Source organism: Cydia pomonella, chromosome 15, assembly GCF_033807575.1.
Source record: "Cydia pomonella isolate Wapato2018A chromosome 15, ilCydPomo1, whole genome shotgun sequence".
NCBI lineage: Eukaryota > Metazoa > Arthropoda > Insecta > Lepidoptera > Tortricidae > Cydia > Cydia pomonella.
The window spans coordinates 13,210,080-13,222,570 of NC_084717.1; the positions used below are offsets into that span (position 1 = coordinate 13,210,080).

At 40.1% G+C, this 12,491-nt stretch overlaps 1 protein-coding gene across 3 annotated transcripts in view; it reads right to left on the minus strand.

The window, feature by feature from the left end:
• LOC133525890 (mucin-2) overlaps positions 1 to 12,491 on the minus strand; it is a 39,155-nt gene that overhangs the window by 21,276 nt on the left and 5,388 nt on the right. For all 3 annotated transcript variants that reach the window (XM_061862300.1, XM_061862302.1, XM_061862301.1), the window contains 8 exons: positions 11,933 to 12,428; positions 6,816 to 6,919; positions 5,961 to 6,065; positions 5,805 to 5,880; positions 5,368 to 5,518; positions 3,895 to 4,118; positions 2,492 to 2,718; positions 954 to 1,089 (listed from right to left, as the gene is read on the minus strand). In XM_061862300.1, coding sequence (XP_061718284.1) covers positions 954 to 1,089; positions 2,492 to 2,718; positions 3,895 to 4,118; positions 5,368 to 5,518; positions 5,805 to 5,880; positions 5,961 to 6,065; positions 6,816 to 6,919; positions 11,933 to 12,428 — 1,519 coding nt within the window. The remainder of the gene's footprint in view (positions 1 to 953; positions 1,090 to 2,491; positions 2,719 to 3,894; positions 4,119 to 5,367; positions 5,519 to 5,804; positions 5,881 to 5,960; positions 6,066 to 6,815; positions 6,920 to 11,932; positions 12,429 to 12,491) is intronic.

The window sequence follows — 12,491 nt, forward strand, 5'->3', positions numbered from 1 at the left end:
CTTACCGGAAGTATTTGAACAAATTCGTAAAACTAACCAGCGACGAAGAATCATTCTTCATCATGACAATGCCAGCTGTCATACGTCAAGCCAAACAACTCTATTTTTGGAAGGTCAAAATGTGGAATTAACGGGTCATCCGCCGTACAGCCCTGACTTGGCACCCAATGATTTTTATTTAAAAATAAAATAAATAAATAAATAAATATTATAGGACATTATTACACAAATTATTTCCCAATATAAAAAAATAAATTACGCGGTCAACGATTTTCGACCGCTGAAGATGCTGTCGACGCATTCAAACAACACGTTATGGAGGTACCTCAGGCGGAGTGGCAGAAGTGCTTCAAAAATTGGTTTCATATGAATGCAAAAGTGCATAGATCATCAAGGGGAATACTTTGAAAAACAATAAAACCATTTTCAGCCGTATATGTTTGTTTGTTTTTTTGTTTCCGGATATATTGTCTGTTTTAATTTTTTTGTCTTTTAATTATTTATATAAGAATTCAAGCCTTGGCGACCCTCTACATCTCTAAGGATAATTTAATATATATTTTTATATTTTATCTCTGACACTTAGAGACTTATACATCTCTAAAGAATTTTAGTATTTTATGGTTTTATTTTTTTATCATAGTTATTTTTTTTGTGTAATTTGACATTTAGAGACAGTATACATCTCTAATAAAGTATTTATTATTTCATAGATTCGATATTTGTAATTGTTTTTTTTTTTAATTTATTGTTTGTAAAAATGGACATGTAAAAGTGCCCCTGTGGCCTATTTGCTGAATAAATGTTTGATATTTGATATATTTATATATAAGTAGCAACCCTCGTATTTACCCGTGACTTTTTACTCACTACCCATCTCTAGGAACCTTAGGACACGGGCAAGATACTTTTCATGACCAGACTGGGTGTAAAAGCAAATAATCAGGCTTTACCTTAGGCGGCTGGTGGCGGCTGTTGTCGTCGCTGGAGTCTAGGTTGGAGCCCCAGTCGGGCTCGGACTCCGAGCTGGACTCGCACGGCGACGGCGGCGCCGGCGGCGCGGCCACCACCGTGTTCAGCGGGAAGTATCTGAGAGAAATATCAAAGATAATGACTAATTCTTGCCAGTCAATATGGGGATATTATTGTAAATACACGTTTGAATTGCTGTTTCATTTTGATCACGCACGCGGACTAAGCATATGTATAGTGGCAGTTCAACAAATTTCTAGTAACTTCTAAACAAGCAAAAATTTATATACTTGATGATTCCTTGGTATTTGGGATGGAGTAAGCTCATTTGATTGCAGGTTAACAAACCTCGAGGATCCTCTGTTATTTGCTCGGGCGTATAATAAAATATCTTTAATTTGATGATTTGAATCCACAAAGGGTTACATTTGTCCAACGTCCAGCATGATCATCGCAGCAGCACAGGCAGAAGCAAGGGGATAGAAGCGGCTTCACGTGAGTCCTCTTTGTGGGAGCCCTACGCCGCTGCACGGTCATAGTCTGCGCGGACGGCATGCTTTACACTCTTCCCTCATCTAGCAGTCATTGTGTCTAGTTCCCCCCACTTCGTAGCGGTAACTCGCTACCCGACCCGCTCCGCTTATGGCGCTTGAACCATCGGCTAGACGCGCGGACACAAAGGGACAGCGCATACGTCACACGTCCCGCACGCCGCGCGCAACACCCGCCGTCGCCTCGAGGGCAAATTCTAATTGTAACGCTTTCTCTTAAGTTTTTTATGATTATAATTTAAAGTTGAAGCTGCTTTTCTCATTTCTTCGCTTCTCTGCTATCGCCTACCCGGACTACCCGGGTACGTCCTTAAACTACGTCCAAAGAGAGGTATGGGCATTGTGAATGTCATCTCGCTTTGTGTGGTAGGGCACAGCCAGTGGATGTCATTCCAGATCTAGAGCAGAGCCCAACTGGAGAAGTACCTCCACCTTACAGAAAACAGCAGCCAAATAACACTAGACCCTACTCATAGTGTTGTGTTCTTGCCGGTGAGTAAGGTTGCCAGAGCTCAACGAGGGGGGGCGGGTTTAGGGTTGGCAACGCGCATGTAACTCATCTGGAGTTGCAGGCGTACATAGGCTACGGAGATTGCTTACCATCAGGCGGGCCGTATGCTTGTTTGCCACCGACGTAGTATTAAAAAAAAATACGAAAGCTACGTGTAGTGACCATTACGGTACCCACAATATATATATATATATTTATTTATTTATGTAATGTATGTATGTGTCTTTATGTATTTAAGTAGTTTATAATTAATTTATGTGTATTAGGACTCTAATTCTTTCAATAACAATTTCTTTTAGTTTTAAACGCACCGCCTACAATCTTTTCTGCTTTGCCCTAAGGTTGACTGGTAGAGAAAGCCTCATGGCATTAAGTTCGCCTTTTGTACATTAAGTTTTTCTTTTGTGCGATAAAGTTTTAAATAAATAAAAAATAAGTTTAAGACAGATTATGTCACCTCAACTGGTCAGGAGTGTAGTATCTGTAGGTGTGCTGGTACTGGCCCGGCAGCAGCGCGTGCGGGTAGAAGCCGGCCGGGGGCTCCACGTGCGTGCGCGGGCTGCGGGCGGGCGCGCGGCGCCGCTGCACCGTCATGCTCTGCAGGTCCGCGCAGGCGCCCCGCCGCAGCGCGTTCAGCCGCGTGTTCCACTCGCTGGCCGACGCTATCGCCGCCGCCGCCATGTCCTGGCAGAATCAACTTTAATTAGGGCCAGGTAATGCTAAAATTATAAAACTCTCGATATAGATGCATCGGCAAACGTAAGTCATGATATTATAATATCTCATACCAATTGTGTACGGTTTTCTACCGAAATTGCATGGCATGGTTATGTTTGCATTTCAACCAAGAATTTATTGATTGTATCATTTGTGTAAAGTCAAAATAACGATTCGTAGTTAGAATTTGACAGCGAATGTAGATAACGCTGTACCACTCCGTACATAATGTGATAACTTTTGTTGTTAAAACTTTAAAAATAAGGGTGTACCGAAAAAAACTCTTAAACTTCAATTGAAAAGACTGATCTGATGCAATCTATAAGAAACTACTACTACTATATAGAATAACTATAATAAAGTTTCTTTTAATTTTGGTGATTATCAGTTATTATTATTTTTTCTGTAACAAGTTGCGACCAATCGCACACGTGGTACGACTCATGAACCAATCGTGTTGTGTCGTTAGCCTGCACGATTGGCTCGAATTCGTGTGCGTGACACCGCTATCCTTAGATATATGTCAATGATTGCAAGACGTTTAGTGCTCTTGCCCTGCTTTTCATCAATTTTCGACTTGGCCTAGAATTAAATTACGCAGATTTTCGGTTACTTTAGCTATCCGAACTTATGTACGAATCTACAGACTATTTTTTTAGCACTTTACCCCAAATTTTCACGGTAAATATGACGGGCATGCAGCAGCGGGCATTTTCACGGTAAATATGCCGCTACGAGGCAGACCTCTGTTCAAGAGACAACATACTAAATTAGTTATTTATTACAGATTGCGCGAACCTTAGAAGTATTTTTAAGTGCTTCGAAACCAAGCAGGATGTTGCAAATTTTCTTGCAATTTGAAAGAAAACAATTTTCATTGATTTCTTCTATTCGCCCGCGTAACGTCGCATAACGTAAAATTATTTATATTAGAATATAATAATAACACTTTTTACCGGGGTAAGAAAGCCATAGTCATCTTGTTTAGAAACAAAATCACAGTGACTTGAAATTTAATACCACAAAACATATGGCGCCGTTCAGTACCATTTACTACTGCTGTCAAATTAAGGGCAGTATTTTTTAGACTTTATATATCTACTACTAACAACCTGATTTTAACAAAGGCAGCAAAAAACATACCTGTCTAGTCTTCTCCGGGTCAATCTTAGGCGCTTCCGGTTTATCCGAAGACTTGTCCGAGATCTTCATCTCCACCCGGTCGACTCTCACTTCAGGTTTCTCTGGAGGCTCTTGTGCGACGGCGATCTGCCGCTCGCGCTGGTGCGACCGGTATTCTTCATATTTGTGGGGGTAGTCTGACAGCATGATGTCTAGGACTTCGCTGGCGTCCACTGCTGTGATTCCTGAGAATGAAAATTAAACTTAATAATCGCTGGGATATTCGTTCAAAGACAATTATTTTTTCTACTACTTGTGTAGTTTTTTGTTACATTAGACATTATGACAAACATACAAACATTACCCATATAGTCTGGCCAGCAACTATTGTAATTTTTTTTTTCTTTATACAATTTTGCCCATCAAGCAAAGTGTTGGATGCAAGCTAATATTCCTCTTGATTGGGACAAAAATGACTTTGTGAAATCACATTTGGGACACGTCTTGTTTGATACTAAGAAATATAATAATAATTTGATGATTGACTATCTCTGTATCTTTAGGTATAAAAGTAAACAAACAATTTGTACATTTCAAGATTCAAGATTTTGTGATTATAAGAATTTAATGAGTAAAACTTAAGCCTTCTAATAGGAGACTGATTAAAGTAAAACTGTAATAGAAGTATTAGTAAATTTTCGGGTAGTTATAACATTTATTGGTTAACCAACCAAATACAAAACCGCCTGGATCTGTCACCTGACTTTAACCTACATTATTTAATCATGTAATGTTTTCATCTACCCTCAACTGGCTTAAAGCTAGGTAGGAGCCATTTGAGATAATAGATATAAAGATACATAGTATAAGACCGATTTACTGTATGCTAGAGTCCATCTAAGCAACTTTGCACCAACTCAATAGAACAAAGTGAGGCAGCGCCATTCTGCCCTGCTAACAGTAAAAGTACTTGCATGAGAAACATAATTTAAATAAACTTATTAAAGAGAACAAGATAAATAGTTCGATGAGTTTTCAAATGTGATTACTGCATTTACTGTTATAGTGAAACACCGCTTCGAAGTCAATCTTGACAGTTATGAATTTACACTTATATTTACGAAGCTAAGACCTACCTTTAACCGATAGCGTTAGGGTCATATACACCCATAAAACCAGAGGAACCCAAAAGATATTAATCACGTATTTCTGAGGTCAAAGGAAGGAAAAAAATTTATACGATTTATGTAAATTTCGCCAAAAAAGTTTTTTTTTTGTTTATTTTTTCTCGTGTTACACCATGTATGAGCATAAGGGTCAATTTATAACTGTCAGGATTGGCTTCTTAGCTGCGTTTCACTATAGCAGGGCAGCATTATAAACATTTTTCCGATTCAGGTAATACTCTAATAACCTGGTGTCTTATCGCCATTGGTGTAGTTACACTAGTTACCAAGTACCCTGGACGAGTGGTACATAGTAATGTAAACTTACCAAGATCGCACAGAGCTTCAGTCACTATGCCTTTACGGAGGATGTAGTCGCGCTCTTCGCCGCCCACAGTTCGCCGCTTAAGCTCAGGGTAGCGGCGCTTGAAGCTTTTCACACCGAGGAACATCGCTACTTGCTCTTGTATCATCATCACCTGGAATCAATGTAGCATATTTCAAAAAAGATCGAATACGGAAACATTGATTACAGCTTAAATAATTAAGCTCTCAAAAAATACGTTTATAGGTTAAGAATATACTGAATATATCATATTCCGATGTCTGCCTTAATTTAAACAATAACACTTTGGTAAATACTATTATATTATATAATAAAATCTAAATAACAATTTAAGTACCTACGTAAATAAATCCTGACGCTAATAATTTAGAAATTGAGGTCGTAGTTGTAAACGTAAAAAACAAACTTGTAAAACATACCTGATGTTCGGCACTTGGGTTTTCAGGAGGAGGCCACATGTATTCTTTGACATCAGCAGCCGTCCAAACTTTATTGCTGAAAATTTAAAATAATATTAGTAATTAGTCGCAATTGTAAAACAAACAAATAAAACTGCCTATAAAACTTATATTTACCTGTCAAACAAGTCTGCGAACTTAGATTTCCTCATTTTATTACTACTTTCGTTTGTCGAGCTTTTTACAGAACTCTGGGAGTCTTCGTCTAACAAGTGCGAGGGTCTGAAAATAATAAATCACCGTAGATAGATTCCTTAAGCATCACATATTGCCGCCATATCATTGACATTTCATTTTCGAAAAAAAAAAGAATTCTTTTTGGTAACATTAATCAGGCAAAGGAAACCAGTACCAAACAGCCCATAGATATAATATTCCTAAAGATGGAATCTAAGCCAGCTGTCACTGTAGCCACATTTTAGGTACGAGAATAACCAAAAGTTGTGGCCAAATCGATAAACTATCGGCATTTTTTACAATTTTAATTTTACTTGAAAGGATTTTAACTACCTAAAATGAACAGATATCCATTATAACACAATTTTATATAATCTTATTAACCAGTATGATTTTGTGAGTTCGATTTTACATTAATCAACGGCGGTAATCCATGGAACACCGGCCAAAACCTACTAAAATATGTTTTCCGCAATAATTGAGTTATTCTATTATATCATAAAGTATACATTATCCAGTAGCATTTCAATTATGTTCATTTTTTGTGAAGATATTGAAGCTTCATTCAATTAATCGCTATTCCGTTCCGCTGTCTACACAGCGAGCGCGAATCTGTACAGATTATCGACATATAACGTGATTAAAATCGACAAGTCCCCATCCCTAAAACGCACACATACACAGCTTTCCCACCACCTAAGTGGCTACGGCTTGTAATGAGCAAAACGAAGACTGAGAAGCAAATTTTGTACTGAGAACAGATAACGGGGGGGATGTTGTCCTCTGTGTACTTACTTAGCAGGTGTAGCATTGTCATCCATCATACAAGTTTCCTCTTCGAATAATTGTACCGTCGTGGTAGCAGGTCCACATACACGTCCGTAAATACCCATGGTCTCCTAAAATAGTGTAATTTATTATATTATATTTTTATGAAAGAAGTTTCTGGTGCTCTGCTAATTTGATATTTATTTTGATAACTCTTTTGCGAATCAAAACACTACCGGGAAAAAATCTGTGATATTTTAGATTTATACACCGTGTTTTTATTGAATTCCGTTAACTTCGGGGTATTGGTAAGTACGTTTAAGGAAACTACATGACATAGTTAATTTTGCATAAAAAACAATTTTTTTGATATATTTATTTTGTTATAAAGTCATTAAATGTTGCATATAGCGTTATTGTTGCACGGGCATTACATTTATCTCAATCAAACAATTGAAAACTGTGACATGTCAATGACATTTCGAACATCGATCGTCCGAGATAGTACTTACGTTTAGTAGCAAATGTATTAACCCGTACTAAACACTAATCAATATGTGAACGGACCCTAAGGTAAGTGTACACACTCGTAAGGGCTTTATAAGATAAAAATAAAATATTGATTATCTCCGAAATGGAGTTAATTAGAATACCGGTTTCTTTGAGAAAGTTACTTAAGAGTCCTTATTCCTACAGACGAGCGTATTTTGTAAAATGCTTCCTTTTTCATTCAAGATTACGACGTAACTATTAGTATTTATTCAAAAACTGATAACGTACTTAAATAATCGTTTCCTAAACTAGGGGCTCCAACAGTTCAAATTTTCATTTTCGCTTTTAAACCTCTTTTTTATCGAGGTTTTTTGGGAGTCTTTTCCAAATTTTGCAGTGAGATGTGCCGTTTCGGTTCTCAATTTTGCTATAAACAAGAATCATTTGGTACATGAATGACTACAATTTGATTCAACATATCTCGTACGAGGGGCTGGAATGATTAACAATCGAAGATTCATTTGAAAAAACTGATAAAATACCTTCCGAGTTTTCTTCATTTTTTTGGCGAAAACAGGGTTTTATTATATTTTATTTCCGCAAATTGTACGCATATTTTGCTTTAAAAATAATATTATAGCAAACTGTAACTTTATGTTAACCTATAAAAAAAAAATCGTAACTATGGGACCTACATTGCCGTAAATTTATATTTTTTTAAAACACGTATAAATCACGCAGCAGCGACGCCCCGCTCTCAGTCCGCGCGGAGCGCGCTTAGAGGACGGACCTGTGCTCGATTGTCAGGCATTCGTTGCGATCGTAATCAGCTACGGAGTTCCGAGAAGTGCTATATACTGCGATTAGAAAATCTTAATAAAAGTTCATTTTTTACAGTATGCCTAACAGACTCGCTTATTGATGGATTTTCAGTGTTACTTTTTTTTTTAATACTAAGTCGGTGGCAAACAAGCATACGGCCCGCATATGTACGCCTGCAACTCCAGAGGAGTTACATGCGCGTTGCCGACCCTAACCCCCTCCCGCCCCTCGTTGAGCTCTGGCAACCTTACTCACCGGCAGGAACACAACACTATGAGTAAGGTCTAGTTATTTGGCTGCGATTTTCTGAAAAACGCATTTTCACTTGAAATTACGTTAGGGTTTGCATTATTATTTTTGACCCGGATGAAGTCCAAGTTCTCATGATGGAGTCAGGAGTTGGTCACCAGAACTCCTAATCTACTAATTATAATCCCATCGTGTTTGGGCTCAAAAGATTTGCCCTGACGAACACCATCGATCTAGATGAGGTCCAGGGTCTCATGATGGAGTCAGGAGTTGGTCACTAGAACTCCTAATCTACTCATTATAATTCCATCGTGTTGGGGTTCAATAGAGTTGCCCTGACGAGCACCATCAATCTAGATGAGGTCCAGGGTCTCATAATGGAGTCAGGAGCTGGTCACCAGAACTCCTAATCTACTCATCATAACTCCATCGTGTTTGGGCTCAATAGATTTGCCCTGATGAACACCATCGATCTAGATGAGGCCCAGGGTCTCATGATGGAGTCAGGAGTTGGTCACCAGAACTCCTAAACTACTCATCATAACCTCATCGTGTTCGGGCTCAATAGATTTGCCCTGACGAGCATCATCAATCTAGATAAAGTCCAGGGTCTCATGATGGAGTCAGGAGTTGGTCACTAGAACTCCTAATCTACTCATTATAATTCCAACGTGTTTGGGCTCAAAAGATTTGCCCTGATGAGCACCATCGATCTAGATGAGGTCCAGGGTCTCATGATGGAGTCAGGAGTTGGTCACCAGAACTCCTACTCTACTCATCATAACTCCATCGTGTTTGGGCTCAATAGAGTTGCCCTGACGAGCACCTTCAATCTAGATGAGGTCCAGGGTCTCATGATGGAGTCAGGAGCTGGTCACCAGAACTCCTAATCTACTCATCATAACTCCATCGTGTTTGGGTTCAATAGAGTTGCCCTGACGAGCACCATCAATCTAGATGAGGTCCAGGGTCTCATGATGGAGTCAGGAGCTGGTTACCAGAACTCCTAATCTATTCATCATAACTCCATCGTTTTTGGGCTCAATAGATTTGCCCTGATGAACACCATCGATCTAGATGAGGTCCAGGGTCTCATGATGGAGTCAGGAGTTGGTCACCAGAACTCCTAATCTACTCATCATAACCTCATCGTGTTCGGGCTCAATAGATTTGCCCTGACGAGCATCATCAATCTAGATCAAGTCCAGGGTCTCATGATGGAGTCAGGAGTTGGTCACTAGAACTCCTAATCTACTCATAATAATTCAAACGTGTTTGGGCTCAAAAGATTTGCCCTGACGAGCACCATCGATCTAGATGAGGTCCAGGGTCTCATGATGGAGTCAGGAGTTGGTCACCAGAACTCCTAATCTACTCATCATAACTCCATCGTGTATGGGCTCAATAGAGTTGCCCTGACGAGCACCATCAATCTAGATCAGGTCCAGGGTCTCATGATGGACTCAGGAGTTGATCACCAGAACTCCTAGTCTATTCATCATAACTCCATCGTGTTTGGGCTCAAAAGATTTCCCTGAGTTGCCCTGACGAGTGCCATCGATCTAGATTAAGTCGAGGGTCTCATGATGGACTCAGTAGTTGGTCACCAGAATTCCTAATCTATTCATCATAATGGTAATTTGATGGTGCTCGTGAGGGCAAATCTATTGAGCCCAAACACGATGGAGTTATGATGAGTAGATTAGGAATTATGGTGACCAACTCCTGACTCCATCATGAGACCCTGGACTTCATCTAGATCGATGGTACTCGTCAGGGCAAATCTTTTGAGCCCAAACACGATGGAATTATAATGAGTAGATTAGGAGTTCTGGTGACCAACTCCTGACTCCATCATGAGACCCTGGACTTCATCTAGATCGATGGTACTCGTCAGGGCAAATCTTTTGAGCCCAAACACGATGGAATTATAATGAGTAGATTAGGAGTTCTGGTGACCAACTCCTGACTCCATCATGAGACCCTGGACTTCATTTAGATCGATGGTACTCGTCAGGGCAAATCTATTGAGCTCGAATACGATGGAATTATAATGAGTAGATTAGGAGTTCTAGTGACCTACTCCTGACTCCATCATGAGACCCTGGACTTCATCTAGATTGATGGTGCTCATCAGGGTAAATCTATTGAGCCCAAACTCGATGGAATTATAATGAGTAGATTAGGAGTTCTAGTGACCAACTCCTGACTCCATCATGAGACCCTGGACCTCATCTAGATCGATGGTGCTCATCAGGGTAAATCTATTGAGCCCAAACTCGATGGAGTTATGATGAGTAGATTAGGAGTTCTGGGGAGTTCTGGTGACCAACTCCTGACTCCGTCATGAGACCCTGGACCTCATCTAGATCGATGGTGTTCGTCAGGGCAAATCTTTTGAGCCCAAGCACGATGGAATTATAATGAGTAGATTAGGAGTTCTGGTGACCAACTCCTGACTCCATCATAAGAACCTGGATGGACTTCATTCGGGTCAAAAATAATAATACAAACCCTAACGTGATTTCAAATAACACTGAAACTCTATAGCACTAATGTGCGCAAACGATTGGCATCTTGACTACGCAGCATGGGTGCGTAGCCACCATGCCAATCGATACGACAACGAAACACTATCTGTCTCTCTCTCGTACTAATATGCACAAACGATTGGCATCTTGGCTGGGCAGCATGGGTGCGTAGCCAACATGCCAAACGTTTACGATACGACAAGGAAACACTATCTGTCTCTCTATCGCACTAATATGCGCAATCGATTGGCTTATTGGCTAGGTATCATGGGTGCGTAGCCAACATGCCAATCGTTTACGATACGACAACGAAACACTACTCTCTCTCTATCGCACTAATATACGCAAACGATTGGTATTTTGGCTAGGCACTAAGCAAGTGTGTGGCCAACATGCCAATCGTTTACGATACGACAACGAAACACTATCTGTCTCTCTATCGCACTAATATACTTTATTTATACCTGCAGTCATTTAGTAACTTCTTCATTTTCCATTGGTGTGAAAGAGACAGAATAAAGAGCAAGGGTTATAGTACACTCTGTAGTCTGTACACTTAGTAGTAGTGTTAGTAGTGTACATAAAAAAAAAAAAACTACTGTGCATATACAATAAAATAAAGAGTGCCCATATGATATCATATGACACTAAAATTAATGTTGCTTGAAATTATATTGAAAACTATCAAGATTATTCTAGTCTGCATTGAAACGCGCGTCGCGTTGCCGGCGCTCGCGTACCGAGCGCCAACGCCATCTATCGAGCGTTATTTCGTGAAATCGGAGAACGCTTCAAGGATTAAGGGCTCTTAATTTAAGGTCAGGAATGCTCCATTGAAATTAACGCAAATAAAAAAAAAACACGGTGTATATATAATTCCCATTGGCGAGGCGCCCTTTAAACTAGAAGAAGCTTACAGCCGCTTTCTCATTTTTGGTACAATTTAGCTCTTTTTCTACATGTCCTTAAAAAGTAAACCATATTAGTTTCGGATTGAAGCAATTACACTCCACCAATGACTATCACTAAACATGAGCAGTAAGTACCCACCTTCATGTACATAGCGCCGCGACCACCACCTCGGCCCCGGCCACGACCGCGAGGGGTCTTAGCAGCGCCGCGGCCTCGTCCGCCGCGGCTGCCTCGCCCGCGCCCTCCTCGGCCCCGACCCTCACTTCCTGGCGTCTCTGGAGACTTCATAAACGTGTCTTCCAATTTAGGCAGTGTCGTTTCTAATACAACTTTTAACTCCTGAGTTTCTGGGAATATTTTCATATCCATACTGCTGCAGGAATCCCTACTTTTTCGACTGCTCAGAGGCGTCGTGCAAACAGATGGCATTTTATCCAGTGCCTCGGTCATTCGCGGCAGTTTCACCCGTGAGCTAGTCGGGTCAATCTCTTCAGGAGTTTTGTCCTCTTTGTTAAAAAAGTTGGTAGCAGTTTCAACAATCGGTTCAGGTTCTTTGGGCGGCGAAGCCAGTGCGCGCTTCACGCCGCGACCCCTTCCCCTTCCCCGAGGTTTTACTAAAATAGCTGGACGATCCCTGAAAGTAATTTTATATGAAATTAGTAGATTAAACAAACAATAAGATTTTTTTATTATAATT